Source organism: Leptidea sinapis, chromosome 41 (genome assembly GCF_905404315.1).
Source record: "Leptidea sinapis chromosome 41, ilLepSina1.1, whole genome shotgun sequence".
In the NCBI taxonomy this organism is placed as follows: Eukaryota; Metazoa; Arthropoda; class Insecta; order Lepidoptera; family Pieridae; genus Leptidea; species Leptidea sinapis.
This window is the reverse complement of record NC_066305.1, coordinates 4,498,314-4,526,237: the sequence shown is the minus strand read 5'-3', so window position 1 is coordinate 4,526,237 and position 27,924 is coordinate 4,498,314. Positions and strand designations below refer to the sequence as shown.

General features: G+C 33.2%; 3 protein-coding genes across 3 annotated transcripts; 2 read left to right on the top strand and 1 right to left on the bottom strand.

Moving 5' to 3' along the window:
* The first annotated feature begins 31 nt into the window (after positions 1–31).
* On the top strand, positions 32–14,599 carry LOC126976590 (mini-chromosome maintenance complex-binding protein). Its single transcript, XM_050824988.1, has 9 exons — positions 32–376; positions 459–641; positions 3,059–3,409; positions 3,705–3,951; positions 7,981–8,098; positions 8,778–8,957; positions 9,843–10,086; positions 13,435–13,599; positions 14,352–14,599. The coding sequence occupies exons 1-9, from the start codon at positions 272–274 to the stop codon at positions 14,562–14,564; spliced, it is 1,806 nt and encodes a 601-aa protein (XP_050680945.1). The 5' UTR covers positions 32–271; the 3' UTR covers positions 14,565–14,599.
* A 3,600-nt stretch (positions 14,600–18,199) lies between these two features.
* LOC126976646 (respirasome Complex Assembly Factor 1) lies at positions 18,200–20,408 on the top strand. Its single transcript, XM_050825135.1, has 4 exons — positions 18,200–18,412; positions 18,489–18,592; positions 18,699–18,828; positions 19,612–20,408. The coding sequence occupies exons 1-4, from the start codon at positions 18,311–18,313 to the stop codon at positions 19,660–19,662; spliced, it is 387 nt and encodes a 128-aa protein (XP_050681092.1). The 5' UTR covers positions 18,200–18,310; the 3' UTR covers positions 19,663–20,408.
* Positions 20,409–20,555: 147 nt separating this feature from the next.
* On the bottom strand, positions 20,556–23,232 carry LOC126976617 (tRNA N6-adenosine threonylcarbamoyltransferase). The gene is made up of 6 exons (XM_050825091.1): positions 22,982–23,232; positions 22,666–22,887; positions 22,265–22,415; positions 21,538–21,644; positions 21,301–21,467; positions 20,556–20,814 (listed from the first exon to the last, which is right to left on the bottom strand). Exons 1-6 carry the CDS (start codon positions 23,196–23,198, stop codon positions 20,572–20,574), a joined length of 1,107 nt encoding a protein of 368 aa, XP_050681048.1. The 5' UTR covers positions 23,199–23,232; the 3' UTR covers positions 20,556–20,571.
* Between the last annotated feature and the right edge of the window lie 4,692 nt (positions 23,233–27,924).

Here is a 27,924-nt window from a genome sequence, read left to right as displayed (position 1 = left end):
CAAAACTCAAAACTGTTCTAAAATCTAAACTACAATTTCGCGCCTAAGAATTCAGAGTGTTATTTTATGATCAAGTATTATAATTTATTGTTACTAATTAGTCAATAAATATATTTATTGTTATCCGAAATGAATTCAGTATGAGATGCAATGTTCACGCGCACTACGGTATAATTTAAATTGTATGCTAGGATATTTTCTGTCATTACTTTAATTTTTAAGTCTAAAGATAGTTGGGAGTACGTATTTTGTCTTTTTTCCTATTTTGAATATGCAAGACATTACCCATGATTTTGAAACTGTTTCTCCTGAAATTTGGAGAGCAAATGAAGAAAAGTGGAAAGAAAGGCTTTTAAAGTTGCAAAACTGGCATAAGGTACATTATATTACTTGGAGTATTTTTCTGCTTGACCTTAACTTAACCTTACAATTTCTATGGGGTACCTATATTTTTACAGATTCCATTGATCAATTCGAATGCATCGCACAATCTATCAGATGCATCTTTAGCGAGGTTTCGCGGGATGGTTCAAGATATGCACAATCCAGAGTTTTACTTTGAAGAATTTGAAGTTTTTAATTCATCAACAAATGAAATACAAACGAAATCTGGAAAATTTACAGACACTGCATCAATTTTAGTAAGTTAACTCAAATACAATCCAATGTGTGCAGTTGAATTGGCTGTTATGTTTATATTGAAAAATTGTGATGGTAAAAATCTTTGATTAATTCATTCAATGCTTCCAACATGTTTGTATTAACTTTTCTAGCTAGCTATGATTAGACTAGACTAGCTAAAGATGTTTTATGTGTTTTCATGAAAAAAAAAAATATCTTGAAAAATATATAACCAAGTGCAGTTGGTAGGAGCACTCGGATGGAAATGAATTTTGGTATAAATTAAAATTGTATATGTAATCCTAGAAGTGAGGGATATTACATAAAAATTAACAAACTGTTTATCTTGAAATATGTACTGTAATACTACTCTCTTATTAGTACAGTAAAAGCTCTTTATTTGGGGGGTATATGTTCAGTAAATATGCTGTGAATACAGAAACCATGAATACGAAATGGTAATTTATATGGGATTATACTGGATACATTCCTAGGTGAGAAAATAAAAACAAACATATGAAAAAGGAATTTAGTTGAAGCTTTTGACCATACTTATTAATTATTATCTTCAGGCTTAGGCAACGGCTTAAAGAATTTTGTAGTTTTTTCTTGCTTGGCAGTTTTTAAAAGGTCCTTCAGTTCAAACTGATATTCAGAACTGCCTCTTTACAATAAGTCTTTTTCCATAGATGGATCAATTTCCATAAAGAAATCACAAAGCTAATTTGCCGTTCTAAGCCCTCACTAAGATTTTTCACAATAAAATGTCACATTTCCTGTGCTTGTTGTAGCCTTCTTCAATCAAAATATTGTCCAAATCAATTTCAGTCAAATCTTCATCTTGTGATTCAAGCAACTCCTGAATGTCACTTGATTCTATCTGTTTGTACCCATCTTGTCCTATTCCAATCACAATTTCGGCTATATTGGAATTCTTTTTTATTAATATGCATTTACTATGTACCGATTAAATCTGTGAATAAAGAAATCTTTAGCCGCAAATATAGGAATCGGGTCACAATTTTTTAATCTGCGAGTGAAGGAAGTGCGAATAAGGAGCTTTTACTGTATACAATCATTATGTGATACTGTAGCAATTTAAAGTTGGCCATAGATATATAAAGTTAAAACTTATTATTATATTTGCAGAGAACATTCTAAGTGTGATTTCTTATAATGGTTAATCATAGTACAAGCCAATTACTTATTTATTAAATTCATTTATATAACTAATCCTAACTTACTTGACCAATTTGGATGAAACTGTAACATTACAATAGGTTCCCAAATGTTTTGAAAATGCTGCACACAGCGCTGTGATCACATTTTCATTATTTTGAATGTGTGTTTGTCCCTTAACGGGCTAAAAGGGCTAAATTGACTAGTACCTTTAAATAAATCCAACAATCAAATGATAATAACAATGTAACTTTTTGGAACTGGTGCCAACATTCTGTATGTGATATAGGTTATTACCAAATATATAAACATAAGTAAGTTTAAGTTTTTATAAGTTTACATTTAAACATCTAAGATATACATAGGTGAAAGGAGAAAGAGTCTACCTGTCTATGTGTTAATTATGCTAGAAGACTATGGCAAAAGCATATCGTGTAACCCATATTGTGGGAGTTTCATCAGCTGGTGACCCTGTAGGTATACCAAGAGCTGACAGTCAATTATGCTTAACATGATTTTGGACAGCAGGGAGGTAAAACCAATAGGCATGTAGTGACCAATGTGTATCAGCAAGTTGTCACCTGTTTGAGGGATTCTATGGACAATGGCTGACTTCTATGTCCTGAGTGTAGGCAGCTTTGTTGGGTTGTGAATCTAAAATAATAATAAGTTCTTACCATTATAATGTGGTCAGGCAATTTTGAGCTTCAGTTTGTCAATATGGGTATATATTAATCTTATGGTAAAAGATCACATTGACCCACACTCATGCAACACTTGAGGAATCACAGAAGTGTTATGGGCCTTTTAAGTAGGTGTTTTTTTTACAAGCTTTTTTTTTTTCAGGAACCTATGTCAATAGAATCCTGTTAAGACCAAGCAATGATTCTAGAATCATTCCACAGTTTTGTTTGAAAGAAAGACAGTTTAGTAAGAAAGTTCTATGAAAACCTCTGTGGGGAATGCCTCACCAGATGGGGACAATGATGTTTAAGTTTGTAGCAGGTGGTGCAATGGTTCTACCATTCAGAGGCAGGGTTCAAGTTCAAGCTCTTCAGAACACCCTGTGTACACAACACTTGTTATTAAATGTATAGATGTAACCACAAATAAATCGAGATCTCAATTTTTTTCCATGGATGTAAAAGTATGGTGATGTAATCTGACAAAAAAATAGCAAATAGAAATTATTGTTGGACAAATTGCTGAAAATGGATCTTTTACTCTGTCATAATGTAAATGTTTAAATTTTTTTTAGGAGAATGAAAAAATTAATTATACAGAAAATCTTAAAAGTGCACAAAGGCAGACAATGGTTGTTGTCTCCCTTCCTGGTCTGAATGAATGGGCTCAAAGAATAGAAGATGAAAAAAATTATATTAAACATCTTGAAAACCAACCAAATACATCAAAACGATTGAATGCACCAATTTTAAAGAGATCTTATGATGAGACAGAGGATGAAAATGCTATGGAGGTTGTGGAAGGAGACAATAAAAAGCATGCTCGACATGTAGAAGACACAAAGGATCAACCTTCTTCTGTGTCTCGGGAGCATTTGCTAAATTTTCCTTTGCCAGATGTTCCTAGCAAATCATGCATTGTAAAGGTGATTTCTTTATTAGTTAATTCTGGCATAAGCCATAACGCAGATAATAATATCTGTTAAATTCTTCCATTCAGGTTTAATATTTGGATACTTATAAAAAATGGAAGCTTTGTTAGTAGCACTGTAAAGACGCTCAAATAAGATGTATTCATTAGCAGATTACATTTAACACAGTCAAACACCATCGTTTTGTTAAATTCTACCTCTCAGAAAAGCCTACTTTCTGTGAGACTGATAATATTATTATCTTTTAAAATATGTAATCAGTGGCAATTAACCATATTTTTCTTTGAAGATATATGATGACAGTGAGAATATAAAGATCAATGATATGGTGGAAGTAGTGGGCTTCCTCTCAGTAGACCCAGCATTGTCTGGTGAATTTCAACAAGAAAAGAATCCACTTTTAGAGCCAATGGTGGAATCTGAGGTGGAGACTATAACTCACAACCCCCCACCCAGTCTTGTTCCCAGACTTCATGCTGTTTATATAAAGAAATTGGACCACTGTAACCCTTTACTTAAGGATTCTGTGGATGAAGGTAATCAATAATAACAGTAAATGTGTAAGTTTAGAGTTACATAATCACATATATAGGCAGAAATAGATTTTTACATGCAGAAGGTAATGGTAATACATATCTTGACCCCTGGTGTTGTGAATGTCCTTGGGCGGTTGCCTCACCGCTACCAATAACATGAGCCTCTGGCCCGTTTGCCCCCTCTTATATTATAAGATAATTTTTTATCATTGTTAAAGGTACAGAGTTAAAGTCAGTGCCAGATGCAAGTTTGTTATACTTCTTGGTATGCTTCACATGATGTTTATTAATCACCACCATCCACTCTCTCTCTCTCTCTCTCTCTCGCAACACCACAGGAATAACAGGAGATTGCTGGCCTATTAGCTAGGGTTTTAAGGTACCTTGTCATATAAACCAGGAAACTCCGCTCAAGGAAATTCATTGAAAAATTGGTTATACTTGGCAGATAGATCCTTGAACACCACACTATGAAAGCATGTCAATCATCCAGATGTTGAGATCTACGATTGTGGAGTAAGGATGTTGTTGGGGCAAAGGCTAGGCCTTTGCCTCTCAATTGGCCGCCAGTTCGATTCAGCTACTACTTATGTGTTTTAGATTTACCGAAGTCATGTTTTTTTATGGTGTGTACCATGTTCAAAGAAAAACATTGTGAGGGAACTGATATCAACATTATGATCACCATAGGTTCTAGAAAATTGGCATATGTGCCTGTGTAAATATAATATAATAGTGTAATAAATTATGAAGAATATACTAAGAGGCGATAGTTCTTTAAATAATTCTCTTAATATTATTTAGGGCTTAGATTATAAATAGTGCGAATAGGCCTTCAGTAATTCTAGCAGGTCTGTATTGCACATGGTCGAATGGTTCGAGCTGATACTGTGGTACACCGGATTAGAGATGAGAATGCCATTTTGAAGAGAAGTCTCGCTCTATTACTGACCAGTTTTTTCGACGCCCAATTGCCTATGCCTTCCAGATTTGCCCGAAATTGTCAATCGCTGGAGATTTCGAGACACACTACTCCATTACTACGAAAGACATTACGTTGAATGTTAATAAAGAAGGTTTATTCGACAAATGAGGTTTTTAGTAATTAACACAAGTCAAGCGGAGGTGGTGTCTTACTTGCTATCAATAAAAGTCTCAAATACACAATTATACCAATTGCTGTTAATTCTTATGAGCATTTATTAGTCAAAATTAATACTGGGTTCTCATACATATTGATTTCACTTGCTTATGTCCCACCAAATTCAGATTCAGACTACTTTGAGAATTTTATCGAGAGCTTACAGACATCACTATCAAGTTTTTCCAATCTTAGTTCAATTGATAAATTTATGCTCTTAGGAGACATTAATATACCAGGATATAGATGGTTAAATGTTAATAATACAGCAAAGGCAGTTGGAACTCATACATCTCATAATATAAGATATGCTGCGAAGATATTCTCGTGTTTTTGTATGAACTATAAACTTATTCAATGCAATAACTATGCAAATTCAAGCGGTAATATTTTGGACCTGGTGATCACTAACTTGTATGATTCTAAAGTCTCCACTTATGATGATCCTATTTTTGATTGTGATTCATTTCATCATGCTCTTTACATTACTTTTTCACTTAGTCAACATAAAAAGCTATCATTCAATGAGTATTTCTATGATTTTAAAAGAGCAAATTTTACTGAGTTGAATAAGTATTTACAAAATTTTGTTCTTCCAGATTGTTCCTCAGTTCATTTTGACATTGATGATTATGTTGATTCATTTAATAAGGTTCTTTTGGAGTCAGTTGAAAAATATGTACCTAAGACTGTAGTTAAAGATAATAAATTCCCATCATGGTTCTCGAAGGAATTAAGAAATGCTATATTTAAGAAAAAAGAGTTACATGCTATGTATAAGAAATATCAATCTCAATATTATTTTAACTTATTTAAATCACAAAGGTCTCTGTGTACATCTCTCCATAAAAGAGATGAAAATACTTTCATTAGAGAAACTGAAAATTCGCTTCTTAGTGATGGTTTAAATTTTTATAAATATGTTAATTCGATTGATAGCTGGAGAGAGTTACCTTCGTATTTTCACTTAAATGATATTATTGCCGATAATGGTTAAGATATAGTTGATTTATTTGCCAATAAATTTGGAAGTGTTTATATGAATGTCAATCTTAGCAATACTGAATTACCATTTGATTTCAATGATTACTACGGAAACTTAATACTCACCAGGGGTGACATTATGAAGGAAATTTGTAAGCTTAACGTAAATACAAGTCCAGATCCAGATTCAATTCACCCACTGATGGTTAGAAAATGCTCAAGTTTTTTTGCCGATCTATTGACTAAGCTATTCAATAGCTCTCTTAAGATTGGCAAGTTTCCTACTGTCTGGAAACTTTCGTATGTTACTCCTTTATATAAAAGTGGGGATAGGTCAGATGTTAGTAATTATAGACCAATTAGTAAATTAAGTGTCATAGCAAAAATGTTCGACTCATTGGTTTATAATAAATTGGTTTCCTACTTATCCAAGTTTATCATTCCCCAACAACATGGTTTCTTGGCGGGTAGATCAACAATGTCCAACTTATGTATCTACCTTGAGTACTTAGTTTCTAATATTAATAAGAATCTGATTGTAGATTCCATTTACACGGATTTAAGCAGAGCTTTTGATGTAGTTAATATTCAACTCTTGATTAGAAAATTAGAGAGATATGGTATTACTGGAAGTTTGTTAAAATGGTTTGAATCATTCTTATCGAATCGCATTCAACGTGTGAAAATTAAAAACTTTTTATCAACGATTATTCATGTCATCTCAGGTGTAGCGCAAGGTACCCATCTAGGTCCATTGTTGTTTTTGGTTTTTATAAATGACATTAATGTTTGCATTAAGTATAGTGAATTCTTTTTATTTGCGGATGATATGAAAATATTTAAAGCAATCGCTAGTGACCATGACCGAATACTCTTACAACTTGATATTGATTCTTTTCAATCTTGGTGCATCCTTAATGGGCTTTCATTCAATATCAAGAAATGTTTTTGTATTTCATTCGGAAGGAAACAAGACTCTTCCAGTCACTATTCAATACATAACATTGCTTTACCGAATGTTATTACAACTAAAGACTTAGGGGTAATTTTTGACAGCAAACTTTCATTTAATGATCACATAGTCTATATAAAAATCATCACTACAAGAAGAATAAACTTTATTAAAAGATTCACCAAAAAATTTAATAATATTGCTAGTTTTAGAGTGCTTTATTATTCATTTATATATCCCAACTTAATGTATGGTTCAGTAATTTGGAATCCTTACTTAAAATATCAGGTTAATACGCTCGAAAGGCTGAATCATGTTTACTTGAGATATGTGGCTTATCGAATTGGATCTCCTATGTCGTACTCTATTCACGATTATGGTTTTATGCACCGAGTCATGAATATACCCACTCTTTATTCGGCCCGGCTGAGATGTGATTATATTTTTACATTTAAAATTTTATCAAGTAATATTGATTGTAGTCAACTTTTAGCTTTATTAAATTTTTCTGTTCCTAGTAGAATCTTGAGAAAGAATGACACTTACTTTTCTACTCAATTGTTGTAAACAGGTGTGTATCATCACTCTCCTATTTTTATGCTCAGCGAAGCTACTAACAACCAGATAAACTGGATTGATTTATATAATACTAGTTTACTATCTGTGGCAAGACACACTAAAACCATGTTTATTTATAATTAGAAATTAAGATGTGTTGATTAGTTAGTTAAATATTATTATTTGTTAGTTAAGTAAATATTGTATCAGTTTCATAGTTTTAATATTGTAAAAAGGGTTCGCCCGTATATAATAAATAAATAAATAAATAAACACACAAACTTTAGTCTCCTGCGTGGACTCAATAGAAGTTACTGGTGTCTTGCGGCACTTTCAACCAGTCCTTACAGTCCCTAAAATAACCTTCTTCATATATCTTCTATTATAATTGCAGAGAGTTTATTGAGAGATGCAAACACATCAAGAGAACATCTTCTGAAAGCTCTGTCGGAGTTGTTGTTGGGAGATCGGTTAGCCGCTGAATATCTTATATGTCATCTAATTGCATGTGTGTAAGTAATTCTAAATATAGTGAACTAGATGTAACAACAATATGATCCTGATAACTACAATGGATATATCTGTCCGCAAACAGCTTCAACATATGAAGGTATTATGCGAGCATTTTATCAAATTGTGAAATAACTTTTAAGAATTAACTTGAAAGATTTTATTACCAAGAAAGTAGAGTACTGGATAACAGGACCGACCAGACCAGTATATCACATGCATGACTTATGTAAAAATTACCATTTTGAAAAGTATTGTTGTAGAATTTCATCTTGAAAAATTTAGCTATAAGTAGTTGAAATTTTTAAGTCAAACATTATTTGATTAAAAGGTACCTATTAGAAACTGATTCCCTGCCGCCGAATTTCACCATCATCCTCACACTGGCGGTACAGTGTGGTTTTGAATGAAGTTTTATTTCCACATAATTAAGACCAAACAAACCGTGGAATCGACTTCCTTGTCCAATGTTTTAGATACAACATGGTTACCTTCCAAAAAGGTTTGTGGTTCATGGTAATGTTCACCTAACTAAAAGGCTGGCAGTCATGGTTCATGTTATCCCTCTGGTATTGCGAGGAAGTATGGAGGTTGTGGTATAGGTATATCATATTGGTATGTATGTTGGGAACCCAACTTTATCCGAAAAAAAATTATTAACAGTGATATTATTTATTTCAGATACCTCAGACAAGACACAATAACATTAGGCCAGTTTTGCCTCAACATATCAAATTTGCCCACACAGAAATATCCGAATTATGCCAAACAATTGTATGATATCATAAAACAGTTTGTTACAAAGAGTTACTACCTACCCCTTACTGTGGATAACATGAACACAATAGCCTTACTTCCAAAGTAAGTAATCTTATTATTATCTTTCTGTATCATTCTATGTATAGATAATTTAAAAAAAAGGTGTTAATTTTAAAAATCTAGAAACAGGCTTGTTTTCGATAGGGAATATTCAATTGTTGCTTGGTTTCGGTATAATATTTTTAATATTTTATTCGATAGACATCACTTTATAATAATAAAAATAAAAACGCTGAAAAAGTAAGTATTTTTTTAAAACACCAGTCTCATGTATTTTTTTAAACGCAATCCTATTTTGACATAGAAACAAGTGGAATGTATAAGTTGAAAATTGACACGCACATAGACAAAAACGCGCTGGAAAACATTGCACGATGGCAACACCAGACCGAACGGAAGTACAAAACGTTCTATGTATTCCCTGCGAGCTATGGCGTGGTTACGATCATTGTGCGCACATGAGCATGTTGAAATACTCTTCATTCAAGTACTTTGATGCACTAAAACTATCGCTCACACAAACACCGATCATCACGCAATTGTCGCGACAAATTGCTCGTCTCACTTAGAAGCGAGTTGACGGGTGACTGAGTGAATGTAAAATAGTAATTCAAATTTCCGCCATTAGCGGCACTTTTAGTCAAAAGTTAGGAGTGTGTGTGCGTGTGTGCGTGTATTCTCTCGCCCAGCCTTTTTAGTTTGAATCCCCGCACAGCAGATGTAAGCTATCAGCTATTCGACCGAGTTCTGAGCAATGTTAACCTAAGTTTACTGTTAGAATAAATAAGTCAGGGGGTTCTAAAGGTTTTTGACCACATTTAATATGAAATGTTCTTGTTACTGTAGCGTTAAATCTAACAGGTTTTAATTTTATCTTTAGTGGTGTCTCCGCATTTTTATTAAAATTGTTTTCATTTAATTTTTCAGGAAGGATTATGATTGCAATAGACTAACAAGTGGAATTCTACAGCTTTCTAAACACACACATCTTGTCCTTGATGAAACTAAAATGGAACAAGGTCGGTTAGATGCTGCAGGTGTGCAAAATCTTGCAGCTCTGGGAAGTCTTATTAAACAACAGAAAGTGGAATACGATTTCAAATATTATAAAATGGAATTTGATTCAGATATTGCTGTGCTTATATTGTCTGAAGGAAAAAGCCTGTTACCTGTAAGTTTATACATTTTAGTATAGATGATCACACATGCACAATTTATCCATTCAACATTGTTGGGCGATGCTTTTACAACATGACGTGTTACGAAATCCAAAAATAACAGTAAAAACATAAATTACTTTCTTAATGATACCAAAGAATGGGAATGGAGCGACCCCCTCGCGCTTTTTAACTAATTAATTTGAGTGTAACACTTCTTGTGCCCGTTCAGCTCAACTCTGAGGCGTAATTTTTTTTTTTAATCCTATTATGAATAAAAATATTTGAATTTGAAATAATTATTATACATTTCTACATTCTAACATAATTTAAAAAATGAGTCTAAATAGATGCTTGTTTTTTACTAAATTCTTATTTTTCTTGGCTTCATAAATATTTATATAATCAAACATTCAAATGATTTGAGTTTTCTTTAGTGTTAATTCTGCCAATATTTGTCTTTAAACAATTCGACACGTGTTTCGCCTCTACACGAGGCATCCTCATGACATGTTGAGTCGCCAAAATCTGGCACGAGACTACAAAGACTGGAATTAACACCAAAGAAAACTCAAATCGTTTGAATAATTATGGGTTTCCGCAAAGTAACGCCTACTTCAATAAATTTTCTATAATCATACAGTTTTCGGAGTGAATCAATTTTGTTGTCAAATTGTTAACTAAGTAAATGTTATTACTACTTCGAGAATAAAAAAAAATAATACTTAGAACTTTTAGTATTAAAAATTTCATAATGTTTAAAAACAATTAAATTATCAATTTCATTTTTAAAACTTATTTTCAATAATATATTAATCAACAAAAACACTATTTCAACCACAGACATAGATCCAAGTAGATAACGCAAATCCCTCCGTCTGTATGAAAACCAAGCGTGCCCTTTTTTTTGTGCCAACTGTGACGTCTTTAAAAATGCCAGTGCATCGAGCCTAACGTTTAGGCACTCACCTCATCATTAGTTAACGTTTTCAGTACATCAATAGTCGGTATTGCTTATTACTACAATCGGAAATGTATTATAAATCATAATAAAAAATAAAATCGTCAAAGGAAGAGCCTTGCTTTTCTTTTTGTCCTCTTTTTGACACGCGAAGTACATACACTCGCGGCATCTATTTGGATCCATGTCTGTGATTACAACAATGCTCACTATATACACAGTGAACTTTCACTAAATCCATTCAATTGTAAGATATACACATTACACAGTACTAATGTTGCACAATATTTCTCTGCTGTATAGCTACAGTTCTACTATTTTAAGCATTTCGTTGACGCGAACTCAGGAGATTTCACCCATCCAAAAAGTGTCTAACTATAAATATTTATATATTTATTTAAATTATTTATCGCGTGCGCCAGTCATGAGCATGTCGGTTACGCGAACCCATAACATTTTCCTCTACGAAAAAGTGCACAACGCGGCTAAAGAAGTCTTTACTTCAAAAACAGAAAAAATTGTCTTATTGAAATTGTCTTACTCGACTTGTAGAAGTTTTCACTTCTGACATCATACACTGTACTTCAATAACTTGAGGGGTTTTTTGTGTTTTTCACTTACACAAGTGGAAATCTTTGAGTATTTGTTGCATTACTTTATATAGGTTGTACTTATAATATTTGTAAACGAATGAAACTGATTACCAAGAGTGGCAATGAGGTTCATTACAGCTGTCAAACATAAGTGTAGTCTTTATACCTACATGAATAAATAAAATTCAATTACGAGGTATACCTCAGGTTATAACCTACATCAAGAATATTTTTGCCCATAAACCTAACGTGGGGTTTCTCTTGTAATACGAGGGCGGCACTGAAAATTTTGGGAATCAAGGAAGTGACACAACATTACTTTTTAAAAATGTATTTATTGCTTTTCGAAGTATTCTCCGCGAAATTTGACACATTTTTCCATACGATGGAACCAACCATTGAAGCAACCATTCCATTCGGAAGTTGGGGTCTCCAAAATGGCCGTTTTGTAGGCGTCCACAGCTTCTTCAGGTGATGAAAATCTCTGACTACGCAATTTATTCTTTATTTTAGGGAAAGTATAGAAATCATTACGGGCTTAGGTCGGGCTGTGCGGCGGACGGTCTAATAATTCTATGTTTTCTTGCTCTAAAAACTCTTTTGTTCTGTGCGCGGTGTGAGAACCCGCATTGTCGTGATGGAGGATGATGCGGCAGTTGCAGTTCTTTTTACGGAGTTCAGAAATGACCTGTGGCAAACAAATGCCAGCATACCATTATTTGTCCCTCAAGAGGAATAGTCGCAACTTTGCTGGTTTTGGAGACAAACGTGGCCACCATTTTTTTTTGCAACACTCCGTGAACGAACAATTTTTGTTGGCTTTAACTCATTTTCGAACACCCAAACTCGTGGCTGGTTTTTTGTTTCGGGTTCGTACGCGTATATCCACGATTCGTCACCTGATACAATGCTGTGTACATACAGCACTTGAGGATCCTGCGTGGAATCTTTCGAGAGTTCTGACGCACCAAGTAACGCGAGCCGCTTTTTGCTCTTCACAGAGCAAATGCGCTATCCATCGGGAAAACAACTTTTTTACACCTAATTGTTCATGCAAGATTATTTGTATTTGACTCATGCCAATGTCTAAAGTTGCCTGAATTTCGCGGTATGTCTCATGTCGATCTTCCTCAATCAGCTTACGCACAGCATCAACGTTTTCTTTGGTGACTGCAGTTTTTGGACGACCTTGACGGGGATCATCACTAAGCTTGACACGTCCATGTTGAAATTCAGCAACCCAGTGAAAAATTGTGGTTTTGGATGGGGCTTCATTACCAAATGCAGAAATCATCCGGTCAACACCCTGTTTTTGTGTTAAACCACTTCGAAAGCCATAATAAATCATCGCTCTAGAATTTTCTCGAGTCAATTCCATTTTCTCAACGACTAAACAAATTTGAAAAGACCTTGTGAGAAGACCAAGATTCTTTTTTTAAATAAATAAATGGTATTAAATTTTTAAAACCAAGTAGTTTTCAATTAAAAGGATTTTAATATGACAGGAACAGTGGAAATATCCCATTCCCGATACTTTTAGTGCAGCCCTCGTAGAGTATATTGAAAAATGATTTAAATATTCTTCTTTTTATTGTATTTTGGTTTGAGCTGATGGTCTTGTTACCAATGCTCTAAATAAATAAATATAAGTAATTATAAATTTGATTTGTCTGATTCTCATAAGCAATATTTTTTTAATTTTTGTCTGGGACGAAATCAAAATCTTTAAACAATCTTAAGATTGCGCGTTGTGCAGCGGAGATCCGGCAAAGTCGATGGCACAGCTAATAATTTGTTATTATTTCTAGAGTGATGTTCATGTTCCACTACGACCAGAACAATCCTCATTGGATATATTCAATGCTATTGTTGAAGCAGCTACTTATTATCTTAAAGAAGACATAATGGATATGATTAGAGTATACCTGACCAGGCTCAAACTTGTCAAATTCACCATCGGTGAAGATTTAAAGGTATGTATATATTTTTTGTGATCTTAAATTAATTGCATTCAATATGTAATCTACTATTAGTAAAGTGGACAAATGAGCGGACGAGTCACCTGATTTTAAGTGATTACCGCAGCCCACATTTTCCTCAACAACAGAGGATTCACACAAAGAATCTTTTTTTAATGTACCCATGTCATATTATCTGGGAAACATTACACAAGGAAGCTATTTCTATAGCTTGGTTGTGTCTGGAAGAAAGTTTCTTTCTTGGAGATCGCACTGTAGAGGAATGCCACTCATCCAGATGCTGAGGATGATATCTATGTGTGTGACGTGCTGTGCTAAGGTGGAATTCAGCAGCAGGAATCAGGCCAAACAGCTATTTGGAACGCACTTCGGTTAGGGTTCCGTACTTCAAAAGGAAAAAGGGCTATTATTATATGATTTTGATGTCTGTTTGTCTGTCTCTTAAGACCCGAGTTGAAATTAACGATATACTCCGGTCTACAGTCTTTTAAAACTGAAAAAATCAAAAGTCTAAGTTATCGTAAAAAAAAAATACATGGCAGTTAATCCGCAAAAAACGTATATTTCGAATTCTCAAGGGAATCAAAATTTATTGGGTATTTTCCGTTGACCTAAAACGAAGTAAATTCGGGAAATAATTTCGTTTTACACAAGTACAGGGAAAATTTCATATCAATGCGAAAGAAATAATAAGATTCCTGAACAGAATCAATGGGATGTTAAGAGGCCTTATTGTGTTGTTCCAGTTTGTAAACGATGACTTTGTAGAAATGCGAAGCAAATCGGACAGCGAGAATCCGGTCACCGCAGACGACTTGCACCGACTGCTGGTCCTAGCGCGCCTTGTCAGTCTGTCACGAGGGTGCTCCACGTTGGGGAAGGAGTGCTGGGACATCACCAAGAGGATGGAGGACGAGAGAATAGGGAGGGTTAAGAATAGAGTGGCCCCCACATTGTGATCGCGTGCTTCTTTTTAATAAATATACATTTCTTATATATTGTTTTACTAGCATTTCTTGTTTGTGACCATATAAGTAAATGTATAATATGATCTGCAGGTTTATGATAAAAATAGGTTGAAATATAGAAATTGAAATGTTGTGTTGAAACTTAATATGTTTAATATTAATTGTACTTTACTAATTATAATAGGCGAGAAGGTCATAAGTATGAGTAACTTTTAAAAGTATGACAATCGGGAAGAAAAGCCCTGGCAGTGGCGTCTTCTGGAATTATTACAACTCGATCAAATGATGGAAACATTGCTCACTCTACATTTAGTTGGCTATGTCTTTAGGACAACAGTTTCTGTATGTTTGAGATGAGTGTAGCATGAGCAATAGACCTCACGGAAGCACACTGCTTCTGTGCCAGACTGCAGATTTAGATTTTTTTTTTTTCATTCAAAAAAAATCTTATCTAGCCTTAGCTGATACTTTAAAAGAATGTGTTTTAAGTATTTTTATTAACCCAAAATAAAGTTACCAAACAATAATAATTTGTTTGTTAAATAAACCTCCAGCCCAGACTGATTTAAAAGTGAAAAGATTGTTTGGTTTAGAAATGGTCGCCAAATAAATATCTGATAAAATACTAAAAACCATTGAATTAATTTGTAGATTGTACCGAATAACTGATATTTACCACGGACGCTAGTCCGTGATATTTACATGGAAACTCTCTATCTGAAAACTCTGATCTTTATTTTTCATAATTATAATATGAAGAATAGTATTCTACATAGGCAATAGTAGTTATTTTATTATTTTACCAATAATATCGGCAACTACCTAATGGTGGTAATTGCTGTCCAACAAACCAGGTAAAATATTTATCTTCATTTATGGTCCAACTAAACCAGAGGTCCATAAGATGTCGGGTTTTTTAAGTGAGCATTTCTCCAAAAACCTTGTGATGTACCTAGGTAACAAATAAGTAGTAGTGCTAATTGTTAATACAGTACAGTTTCCCACAGTGGAAAGCATGATGAGTCAAAATTTATTTTATTACAGGTAATGACGCAACCTGTACAATATACCTACTCAGCCTAGCGAACCGATACTGAGAAAAAAAGCGATTCACGGATTCACTCGATTTATGGAGAGGCAAGGAGAATCATCTCATGGGAGAAAAGTTGAAAAAATGTCCAGCCTATGCTGTAAATAACAGTTCAAAAAGCTTGGCGCTGGTGTAGGCACAGGGTATGGTATGGATTATGTATGATTGTAGCACTTGTAAACGAACTGAAGTGTGCCGAGTTAAAAATAATAATATTAGGTACTGACGACTAAAGTAGTTATTATTGAAAATTTCAACAATGTACGTTGTACAAAATAATGTAGTAAATATAACCTTGTAGAATTATTATAGGGAAATGTGATTTTATAATTGGTGCTTCTTTCAAGATCTACCCTGATACTAATGTAGCGCCACCCTAATTTAACGTATTTTGACGGAAACTTTTTCTTAATTATTACAAGGATGATTCTCCGCTCTACCCTCCTTTTTGATTGTATGAAACGTCAAAACGTGCAGTCATTGATAGATTGACAGATGACGGCTATAATCTTGTAAAAAACGGATAGCCGAAATCCACTACGTTTTATGCAACTATTCGCTTTCAAACTTAGTCGGATTATACTTCGTCACCTTTTAAATAACTATTTCAAACAAATGTCACATCTCACTGCACGTTTCTATTAACTAAATTTCAATTTTTACGTAGGCAGTCCCGCTTCTATTACGTAGTATTTACAAGGTCTTTGATACTTACTAAAGAGTACTTATTATATTTATACGTAAGTTTGAAATGTATTATTTTTTTTAATTGTTATTTAAATAATTGTTATATTATATTATATAGCCTTCCCGCACTTATGTCATAATTATAGCGGCTTGTTGGGACGAAGTCCATATTTATGGTTACGAAATATTTGTTGAATTTATAAGACTAATATTATATATTATTCATTATTAGTCTTATAAATTCAACAAATGTTTCGTAACCATAAATATGGACTTCGTCCCAACAAGCCGCTATAATTATGACATAAGTGCGGGAAGGCTTGGATCAACGAACGATTCCTAGAAATTTAAACCAGTCTACGGTTTCTAGAGTATACAGAAGATTTGTAGAGACAAATTCTTACAAAAGGAGACCTGTATGTACCTAGATCTCGAGCTCCCTCCCGTCGTGACGTTCGATTTATTTTTTCAACTTCCCTACGGAATTTTTTGCGAGAAATTCTGTGCCCACAAAAGTGGCAGCACTAACAGCGATATCGAATCCGTAATATTAGCACGTGAAGACCGTACACTTTATTAAGTTTAGATGTTTATTATACCTAGTCTATAATCATTTTGGGCTTAAAGACCAAAACCTTCTGTTGGCGCAACTAGAACACCTGCATGACCGGTTCTCGCGTCAAGCCTACGTCGCGATCCCCGCTCCGGTACCGACCAGACTGCACCGTACAATCGTAGCGGCGACACGACCCGAGATTTTATAATTAAGGGAAATAGTAAATATTATACACACACACACACACCTTACACATTATTAGTAGAAGTTAATAATAAATTCAGTTTGAGTACTATCCTGAAGTTTTAATATCAAGAGAGCTTAGTTGAGGAGTACACCGAACATAATGGCGACCGTGACAGCAACGACGGCCTGATATCAAACCTGGTCAGATGGTCTTGATAAAAGATGAGGCGGTGCCACCACTGAAGTGGCCATTAGGACGAATACAAGCTGTGTATCATGGCACCGACGGAGCATGTCGAGTCGCAGATATACTTACTGCTAAGGGCACTGTGCGTCGAGCACTGAACAGAATCTGTCCATTCCTCGACGAGGACAAGGAAGCTTAAAGCTGGAGCTTTAAGAGGCGGGAGGATGTTGGCGCAACTAGAACACCTGACCGGTTCTCGCGTGAAGCCTACGTCGCGATCCCCGCCCCGGTACCGACCAGACTGCACCGTACAATCGTAGCGGCGACACGACCCGAGATTTTATAATTAAGAGAAATAGTATATATTATATTCCTTACACATTATTAGGAGAAGTTAATAATAAATTCAGTTTGAGTACTATCCTGAAGTTTTAATATCAAGAGAGCTTAGTTGAGGAGTACACCGAACACCTTCTAATTTCATTTTCAATAAACTAACCAAAACCAATTTTAATACATTTATCGTTTTTGTTGTAAAAAATTGAATGGTCCTTTCGACTATTCCAACATACACTTAATGGTAAATTTAATAATACTACGCTGTTCTGAAGTAAACGACCCAACTACTTATTTTGGTTTAATTTTAAATTAAATTTAACTTTTTATAAAAATGTGAATAGGTACTTGGTTAAAATGTTTATTTCAAAGGTATCTTGAACACTAAAACATTGATGTAGTTTAAACTTTATCCGCCTTATTACAAAAAACTATATGAGTAGGGTATTTATAAGCTATGTAGGAAAAAATTTATAGAACTTAGGCCATGTCACATCTGATGTTTTGACAATCACGTGATCGACAGTGGCTAGCCAATCTATATAATGTCACAGCTGTCAAATAACGGTGTTGTATATCTTAATATACCTATTCTTTGTTCAGGGGTTGTGAGTTGTACTTGTATTGGGTATTGCAATGATTTATTGATTTTTAAGTGAAATTGAATTAATTCCTTTTATATCTTTTAATAAAACATGTCAAATAGAAATAAAGTTTTAGATAATGCAAGCAAATGTAAAGTTAGTGATCCGGCATGGAAAAAAGCACTTACTAAAAACGCTGAATGGCCCGATAAGGTTACCTATTTAAAATTTTAATAATATTTAGTGTTTTGGTATTACATATTAAATAACATTCTCATTGATATTTTAGGAGGAATTCCTAGACGTTATATACTGGATGCGACAGGCGATAGGTATTATTTTAGGTCTATGTTGGGGACTGTTGCCATTAAAAGGATTTATAGGTTTATTATTGTAAGTAACTTGTACATATTAACAGACTTTAAAGGTTTTGCGAATTCTATTAATTGACATTAAAATGTTAAGATATATAAATAAATGATAAAATAATATATTTCAGATTTGTGGTTGTGAATGCTGCTGTAATTTATTTTTATGTAAGCAATGTACAAAATATAGATGAAGAAGAATATGGGGGGATGTGGGAGATAACAAAAGAAGGTTTCACAACATCCTTTGCTGGTTTCTTGGTATGTATAGTACCATAATAATTTTCAACTATAGACTGTTATCAGGGGCATGCATTGATTTTCTAGCAAGGTAGGCACTGTAGATCTAACTAGTCATAGTTGTGCTTTAGTCCAACAGTACATACTAGGTTTTGAAGTTCAAATATTGAATTTGTATATTGGTAAAATTTTATGAGTGAGGGTATTCAATTAAGAATTGGTTATTACCAATCAAATTCTATTGAATAAGGGAACCAAATAAAACTAAATCATATTTAACACTATTTTTATGTAGGTTCTTAAAGAGGTAGGCACTGCCTAATTGCTTATATGATATGCATGTCCCTGACTGTTATAATAAACTAATTGTGGGTTTCCTTTTTTAATTTGATTCTTAACTTTCTTACTTATTTATTGCTTTATTTATTTAGAGCATTGGTAACAAGACCTCAGTTCAAACCAAAATCCAATAAAAGAAGAATATTTACATCATATTTTCAATATACTTATCACACACAGAAATCTGATTTATGGGCAAAAAAAAGCACATTTTTTTTTTAACCTTTGAGTATGTTTGTTATTAAATACAAGGGTGTTTTTAAAGGTTTATTTATTAAATAACATACTAGCTATATTGAAGTAGCAATGTGAAAAAAATATTGTAATAAAAATTCACACTTAAGTATGTCAAAGTTATACATTATACCATATTTCGTTTAAACTTGTTAATATTATGTCTGATTGATGTACACCTACAATATCATGCTTATGATATTATTAACTGTTAGCTTGGTAAATTTCCAGGTGACATGGATCATTATGTACACAGGATTACACAACAGTAGCAGCTTATGAGGTTAATAAATGCACAAAAAGTGCCAACCAAACTCAACTTAAGTGGGACTTCCTAAGTACATAAGATATTTATGTGGTGTATTTTTAATTTTTATTGAAATTGGTCTACACATAATAAAATTATAAATAAGTTGGAATGTTACTCTTGAATCTAATAATCAGTTATTACATGTTATGTATGTTGTTCCAAGTTAAAGAACAATTTTGAATTAATAAAATATATTCATAATTGTAAAATACAGCTACATTATTCATTATTTTTATCTTGCATTTAAGATGGACCAAATCTATGATATTATGATAGATCCATACTCATTTTTATAGAAGATATATTTTAGTGTAAGAACTCCTTACTAAGAATATCCTGATAATTTTAAATTGCGATCAGAAAATTAAATACTAATTGACAGCTTTATTGAAAGTTCTAATAATTTTAATTTTTATCCAATGCTTATAATAGTTTTAAAGTAAAAAATATGAGTATTCTACCATCTAAAAATACTATGCTAATTTTATTTCTAACTTGGAAAGTTAGCTAAATTCTCCAACTTTAATAAAGAATGGGCAAAGTGGTCTCTTAAGTTGTTTTATATTTAAGTAAAATAATTGTTACATTTTATTTAAAACATAGTATATTAAATTTTATTTGCATTGTGAAATAATAGTTTATCATGTTTGTAATGCCTTTGCATGTGAGGAATGATGATACAATTACATTGTTTTGAACAAATATAGTTGATTTGTTATTGATGTGTTTTATTTTCCAATAAGCTCTGAATATTCTTGAATGAGCACTAAAGCAAATATACAAAAAGTGTTAAGTTAAATGCAAAAGCTAATTAATAAATACCAACACTAGCTTATATACTAATATTATAAAATTAAAGAACCAATAAATATACAATACATTTAATCATTACGCCATGTAACCAATACATCATCTGTCCTATATCTCTGAGTAATAGTCGAGTCATTAAAGTCCATATGACCACCAGATGCATAAGCCAATGCCCCAGCATATGCTATCATAACACCATTATCTATACAAAATCTCTCATCTGTTGCAAATATGGTTGCACCCCTCTCAGCACACATAACACCCATCATTTCTTGTAACCGTTCGTTACATCCAACACCTCCTACTAATAAAACCTAAAAAAATTATGTGAATGTTTAATATTTTGTTTTTATCAATTTCATAAACATTTATGTAAAACTTTACATTATCTCTATTAGATTAGCAATAAAAAAATATGTTATAATGCAGTTCAACACAATAACTGCTCCGTTGGAAAAGATGAGATAAGCTTAAATGATAGGAACTGTTAAAAAAGTTATTGCCACTCTTTTATATCAACATAACATTTTCATTTTCAACATAGTAGAGTATACTTAAAACAAAATATAAATAAATCATACAAAAGAGTTAAGTTTAGTAGGTGCATCAACCTACATACAGTAAAACTTTCAAAACCTTCAAATCATATATACTTTTTTACTCCTTCACCAAAAATATAGAAAATTATTAAGGAAGCCTTATAATAATATAATTTCCTACCCAATTTATGAAAGGAAGCAAATAGTTTAATTTGACATGATCATGGTAATTAAATAAGTTTAATTGCTTCAAGGACATACTTCATCTGATCCACAATGTGCCATAGCTCTCTCAGTAATTTCAACTAACATGGCAAATACAGTTTCTTGTAGTGAGTAACATAAATCTTCCGGTGTATATTCCTTTAGTAAATCTTCTATTTTATCCTCCATGTATGACAGAATACCTGAAAGACTGACATCCATTCCTAAAATCAAATGCAATAAATCAAAGTATATAATAAATTTATATTAAATATAGCCAAATTAATAATATACCTTTAACACAGTAAGGTAAGTGAAGGTATTTTGTCCCTTTCTTTGCCATTTGTTCAATATTATATCCTGGGCTTGGAGCATTTGATAATTTTAATACTCTTGCAAACCTATAAAGTGTAATATATTCTTAGTAGTTTAAATATAGTATAGGTTTGAGTAATAAGTAATTATGTTTCCACCAGGAAATTATTATCTACTCGTTGATATTAGACTGCCTATCAAGCAAAAGGTTGCAGGGTCAACCCAAACAGAACATATTTTTGTTTCTTGGGTTACCTGTTGTTATTCAGACATCCCCATGCCCTTGTATTTATGAAGTCTGACATCTGAGTTTAGCTCAGGCAGGCCCTTGTTTGAATGCATGTAGGTACAAATTTTTATTTGAAGAATATAAATTTTTTTTTTTTTCAAATCATAGATGTTTTACAATATACTGTGTATGTATATTCTATGGTTAATATTGTTAACTGATACCCATAGTTAGGCCTCCACCTAGATTGTTGATTTGACTCTAGGTCAATACACCTAGAGTTGTGCCAATTATAATAAAATAAAGCAAAAACTACAAACTAGAAGATATTTACAAATCTCATAGTCCATTTGTAGTTTTTGGTAGTAGTCAAAGTTAAAATTAAAACTTTTAATTGGGTCCATATTATTAATATAGCTAAGGGACTTTTTGGAGTAGACAGAGTTAAAAGAACACATTTTGTAAAAAAAATTGCACCTGTCCAAACAATTCCCAACAGCTATGTCAATCGTCTCTCCAAATATTCTATATCTTTTCCTAGAGTATGCAATAATTTGTGTATTTCCACCACTCACATATAACACTGTTGGGTTATTGGCTTTTGTAATGAGCCTACCCATTTCAATATCTGATATTATCAATTGAGTTATCTATTGACGAGCAAAATTGCAAAAATAATTAATAACATTAGAGCTGCAATGGAACCAAGGTTCTGTTGATATGGGAACTCTGAAGTCCTATTCCCAACTCTATTATATTAGCAGTTTGTAAACAGTACATACTTTAAGCTTTTGATTAGTGATTTTTATGTGCCTGCCTGGGCGTGATATCTCTGTGACATAGAAAAAATGTTATATTAGGAGATTAAAAAAGGATACGGCCAATACAATGGTTCACTCCTAGAATTGGTTTATTCCATAACTTTGCACAAGTTCTAGCAACAATTGCACACACATTCAAGGGAGCTCCCATTCCAGGTCCTTTGGTGTAGCAAACTACATCTATATCTTCAGGTTTAATACTAGATTGGTCTAAAGCCTCTTTAAGAACTTCATGTATATTTTCTCTGTGGTGTTCAGCTGTTTCTCTTGGTAAGAATCCTGAATTGTTAGAGGTTTTATATTATTATAAAGTCAATTTTGATTTTTACATCTTAAAAATTGTTCAACAAATGTTTATATTTATAAAAATAACCTTCTCCTGGTGGGGTAATATATGTGCGCCTACAATTTGAAAGTATTTCTCCATCTCTTACAATTCCAATTCCTAGTTTATTTGCACTTCCTTCAAAACCAATTGCAATCACCATGGTGAGATGTGAATCAATGTAGTTTCTAAAAGCTTTACTATATCTGTGCTGTAGTCTGCACCGTGTCGACTGGCGATTGCCGTTTAGCTTTTGATTTGACATTTGATTTGTTTACATTTTACAAATGATTAATTGAATCGTAGACTGACGAATGGAATAGACAATAAACATGCAAATGTCAAACTTAGCAGCGGCATATCACCTAGGTAAGCTACATAGTACATTGCAGTGGCGTAACTATACCATCTGGAGCCCGTGGCAAATTCTTTTGATGGGAACCTATCAGTAAAAATCATCACGTTGTACTCAGTTTAATTTTAATTAACTATGAGATTTTCAGCGCACCCAATTACACGTTGTATATGTCCCACTAATGGCCATAGGCCTCCTCTCTTAGGCGAGAGGGAATCAGGTCTGTAGTCCCCACGCCAGCCCAATGCGTATCCATTACGACGTCACATTCATCCATAGAACATAATATCTCAATGCATTTATCGTCTATTCGCTACCTTTTCGGTGAGGGAACAACATCATTAGGAAACCTGCATACATTTATAATGAAATAAAAATAACAATTTAATTTAAATAAGTAAGATGTTTTTTAAGAAAAATCTTTTTTTCGAGCATTCTGTTCCGAAAAATTGTGTATTACATCATCAAAGTTTTAAATATTAAATAAAATAATCTTAAATAGGTTTTTATCAATTTTAGTTTTGAAAATGATCGTTCAGCACTAGCTGTAGTCACAGGAATTGTAAGAAATAACATTAATGCAGTGCATACTTCAGGAAAGCTGCAGGACATAAAATGATGTTTTATAATGTCTCTAATGCACGAAGATTTTTCTATTTCGTCTCTGAAAGTAGATCGAAAACTGACAATCTTACATGCATTACATTATTTTCTATTAAATTTTGCATTTTCAATTCAGTTTCTTTAGTAATTTTACAGCTTCAAGAAAGTGTGTCAGCAATAAATAATTCCCGGCCAGGTTTATATTTCACAATTAAATTGTAACCTTGGACTGCCAGCATCATCCGTTGCAATCTAGCCGGTACTTTATACAGAGGTTTCTTAAATAATATTTCCAAAGGCTTGTGATCAGTTTCTACAAAAACCTTACGACTATACTCACACATATTGGTGCATTTTATATCAACCATAGACTATTGCAAGCATCTCTTTCTGCAACTGACAATAGTTTTGTTCGGCAGAAGTTAAGCCTCGAGAACCAAAAGCAATTGGTTTTTCATTTTGTAGGATTACCGCTCCTAAAGCTGTGGAGGAACTATCCACTGACAATGTAATATATTTATTTGTGTCAAAATAAGCTAAACATGGACTGGAACACAATGCCTGCTTTAATTTGTTAAAAGAATCTTCTTGATTGTGTTCCCAACAAAAAATTACATCTTTTTTCATCAGTTCTCGCAAATGAACATTTATATTTGAGTAATTTGGAATAAAGCGTGACAAATAATTACACATTCCAAGAAACCTTTCCAAATCTTTTTTATTTTTAGGAGTTGCCATCTTCATTATTGCTTCAACCTTTAATGGGTCAGGAGATACCCCTTCCCCTGTAAATTTATGCCCTACAAAGAGCAATTCCCTGACAAAAAATTTACATTTAATTTCATTGAATTTAATACCATTCCGAAAGGCTATTTTCAGTACCTTATTTAATCTATCCTGTAATTCTTCAACACTTGAAGCCCACAGACAAACATCATCCAGGTATATTTTCAAACATTTGTGCAATTACTCTATGAAATTCTTCAGGAGCTGATGATATACCAAAAGGCATTCGACAAAATTTATACCTACCAAATGGTAGTACTACATAATTCAGAACTAAATTCATCGAATTTTTGCATCCAAAATCCATTCGATGCAAAGCAAATATCTTAGCATTTTGCATTTTACTTTTAATCTCGTCTAGTGTATGTATTTGGAATTTTGGTTGAATTATGTACTTATTGAGAGCTCTAGGATCAAGACGAATCCGTAATTTATTATTAGGTTTCCTCACCAAAACCAAACTGTTAACCCATTGAGAGGGGTTTGTTACCTTTTCTATAACCCCAAGGTTCTCCATATTTTCAAGTTCTTCTCAAAGTTCAGGCAGTAATGAAAATGGGATTCTCCGAGCAGCTTGTATTACCGGCTGTAATGTAACATAATTGCAATTTAACTGTGTTGGGAAGACAACCAAGACCACCATCAAACAAGTCACTCAGAATGATTTTTAAATTTTTAATTAAAGTAGGAATTTCACCTTACAAACGCAATTACATTTTAAACGTGTATTCTTCAATAGAACCAGACCAACAAGAGAGTAGCCATAGATCAGAACACAAGGGGGCTTCGAACTAAAACAAGTGCTTTTATACGGAACCTTCTTTTAAGTAATTATGATGTCGTACTTATTACGGAAACTTGGTTGTTAGAGAGTATTAGCGATAGCGAATTATTTGATGATCGCTATACAGTATGGAGACGAGACAGAAATTACTCAGCTACGAAGGAATTATACGGAGGAGGTGTTTTAATTGCAGTTCACTGTGAATTAACAGCTTTCGTTCAGCCTGAATGGAATTCATCTGCCGAAGACTGTGTGAAGTGATGATAAAATCTAAGAGTGGTATGACCAAAACACATTTCTGTGTACTTTATTTATGTGATGAACATCTTGGCTACAATTTTAATTCTCAGCTATCAAATTTTACAGAAGCTATCCTAAGTAGTTGATATCTGTCCTGATGATATTTTTATTATTGCGGGGGATTTCAATATGAAAGATATCCAATGGACTACGTACCATAATGATGATCAACCCGATCCCACAGGTATTAAGGGAGACGCGCAAATATCTTTTTTTGATATTTTACTAGAAGCAAGCTTGCGGCAGTTCAATTGTTCTTATAATATCAACAACCGAGTACTAGATTGGATTCTAAGTAATAATACCTTATCCGTTAAAACCTGTCTAGACCCCTTAGTAACGGAAGATGCTCATCACAAGTCTCTCTTTATATCATTAACTCCTAGTGAAACTGATTTACTTAAGGTTAGCAGTAGGTTTAAATATGTGTACCGATCAGGTGATTATGTAAACATCAATTCGTTACTTCGATCGAGAGATCGATTGGGATGAATGTCTAAATTGTGGGGCCTTGGATGAAGCTGTAGACTGTTTCTATAATCACTTATATAACTTAATTAATAACTATATACCGAAAAAATATATTAATGCGAAACCTTTTCCATCGGGGTACACTATACCTCTGAAAAAAATACTTAAAGAAAATTTTTAATATATAAATAAATATTACACATATGGCAACACCGATGATTATGTTTCCTTTTCTATCCTACGGAAAAGAGCTAAGGAATTGGAGGACGAATGTCATAGGAATTACATTAAAACTATGGAAACTTCTATTGCTGCGAATCCTAAACTATTTTGGTCCTACGTAAAATAAAATAAAATATCATTGAAAATAGGTCTCAACAAGTTGTTGTAAAAGGCTATGCCTCTTCTTGAATTACTGTGTGTTCTGGAGTGCCACAAGGCTCATTACTAGGCCCTCTATTATTTAATATATTTATTAATGATGTAGGCGGTTGCTTTGAAACATCCATTTTTTTGCTGTATGCTGATGATATGAAAATATTCTCAAATATCACCAGAGATTCAGATTGTCAGCTTCTTCAAGCGGATCTAGAAAGATTTGAGGCATACTGTCTTCTTAATAAACTAGACCTAAACGCGTTAAAATGTCATTCCATTACATTTTCTCGTAAGTATAATGTAATAGAATACAAATATAAAATAAAGTGCGTTGTTCTTAATTCTGTTAATGAAATTAGAGACCTCGGTGTTACACATGACAGTAAACTTACATATGAAAAACACATCGATAATATAGTTAAAAAGGCCAAGAAATCTTCTGGTTTTATCAAACGGATATGTTCTCAATTTTCTAGCATAAAACTCATTAAAATACTATACTGTTCATATGTTCGAAGCACCTTGAATATTGTTCTCAGGTTTGGAACCCTCAATATGAAGTTCACATTAATAGACTTGAAAAAATTCAAACAAGTTTTTTAAGATATTTACAATATAAGTGTTATACATATGATGCAGATTATATAATAAGATGTTAAAGGCAACACATACTTCCATTACAAATAAGACGTCAAATAGCTGATACTGTTTTTTACTATAAGTTACTTCACTCTAACTATAATAGATTCTTCTAAATTAACATCACAAATTGGTATCAAAGCGCCCAATAACTACACCAGGACAAAATGTACTATATACAGTTACTATTCAATACGTCACCAAACGCGTTAAGAGGTACATTGACGAGGTGTTGGAAGAGTGTGTGTTCTCTTGATTGCTGAATACTATAATATCCATTCAGTTTGTCTTCGTGTATTTATATCTGCATACATATATACTTTTATTGTATTACTTCTTGATTTTTTTTTGTATTTTTGTTCATTATTTGTAACACGCTTATAGTCTTATATGCGAAGACTGTAAATGGTTAATAGATGTATACCTTTTTAACCTATTTATGTCAAGTAATACTGTTTGTTTTCGTAATAAAATAAGATAAAATAGATAACCCCAAGTCAGTATAGAACATAGGTACCATAAAGAAATGTCTATGAAGCATACTATAAACAGACACCGGCCGCTTTCCCCGCATGTGTAAGCCGTAATGTACTTGCCGCCCGTCCCTCACCTCCTCCCCTCTCGGAGGTGTCACCTGCTGTCGTTACGTCAACACCTCAACGTGACTATGCTGCT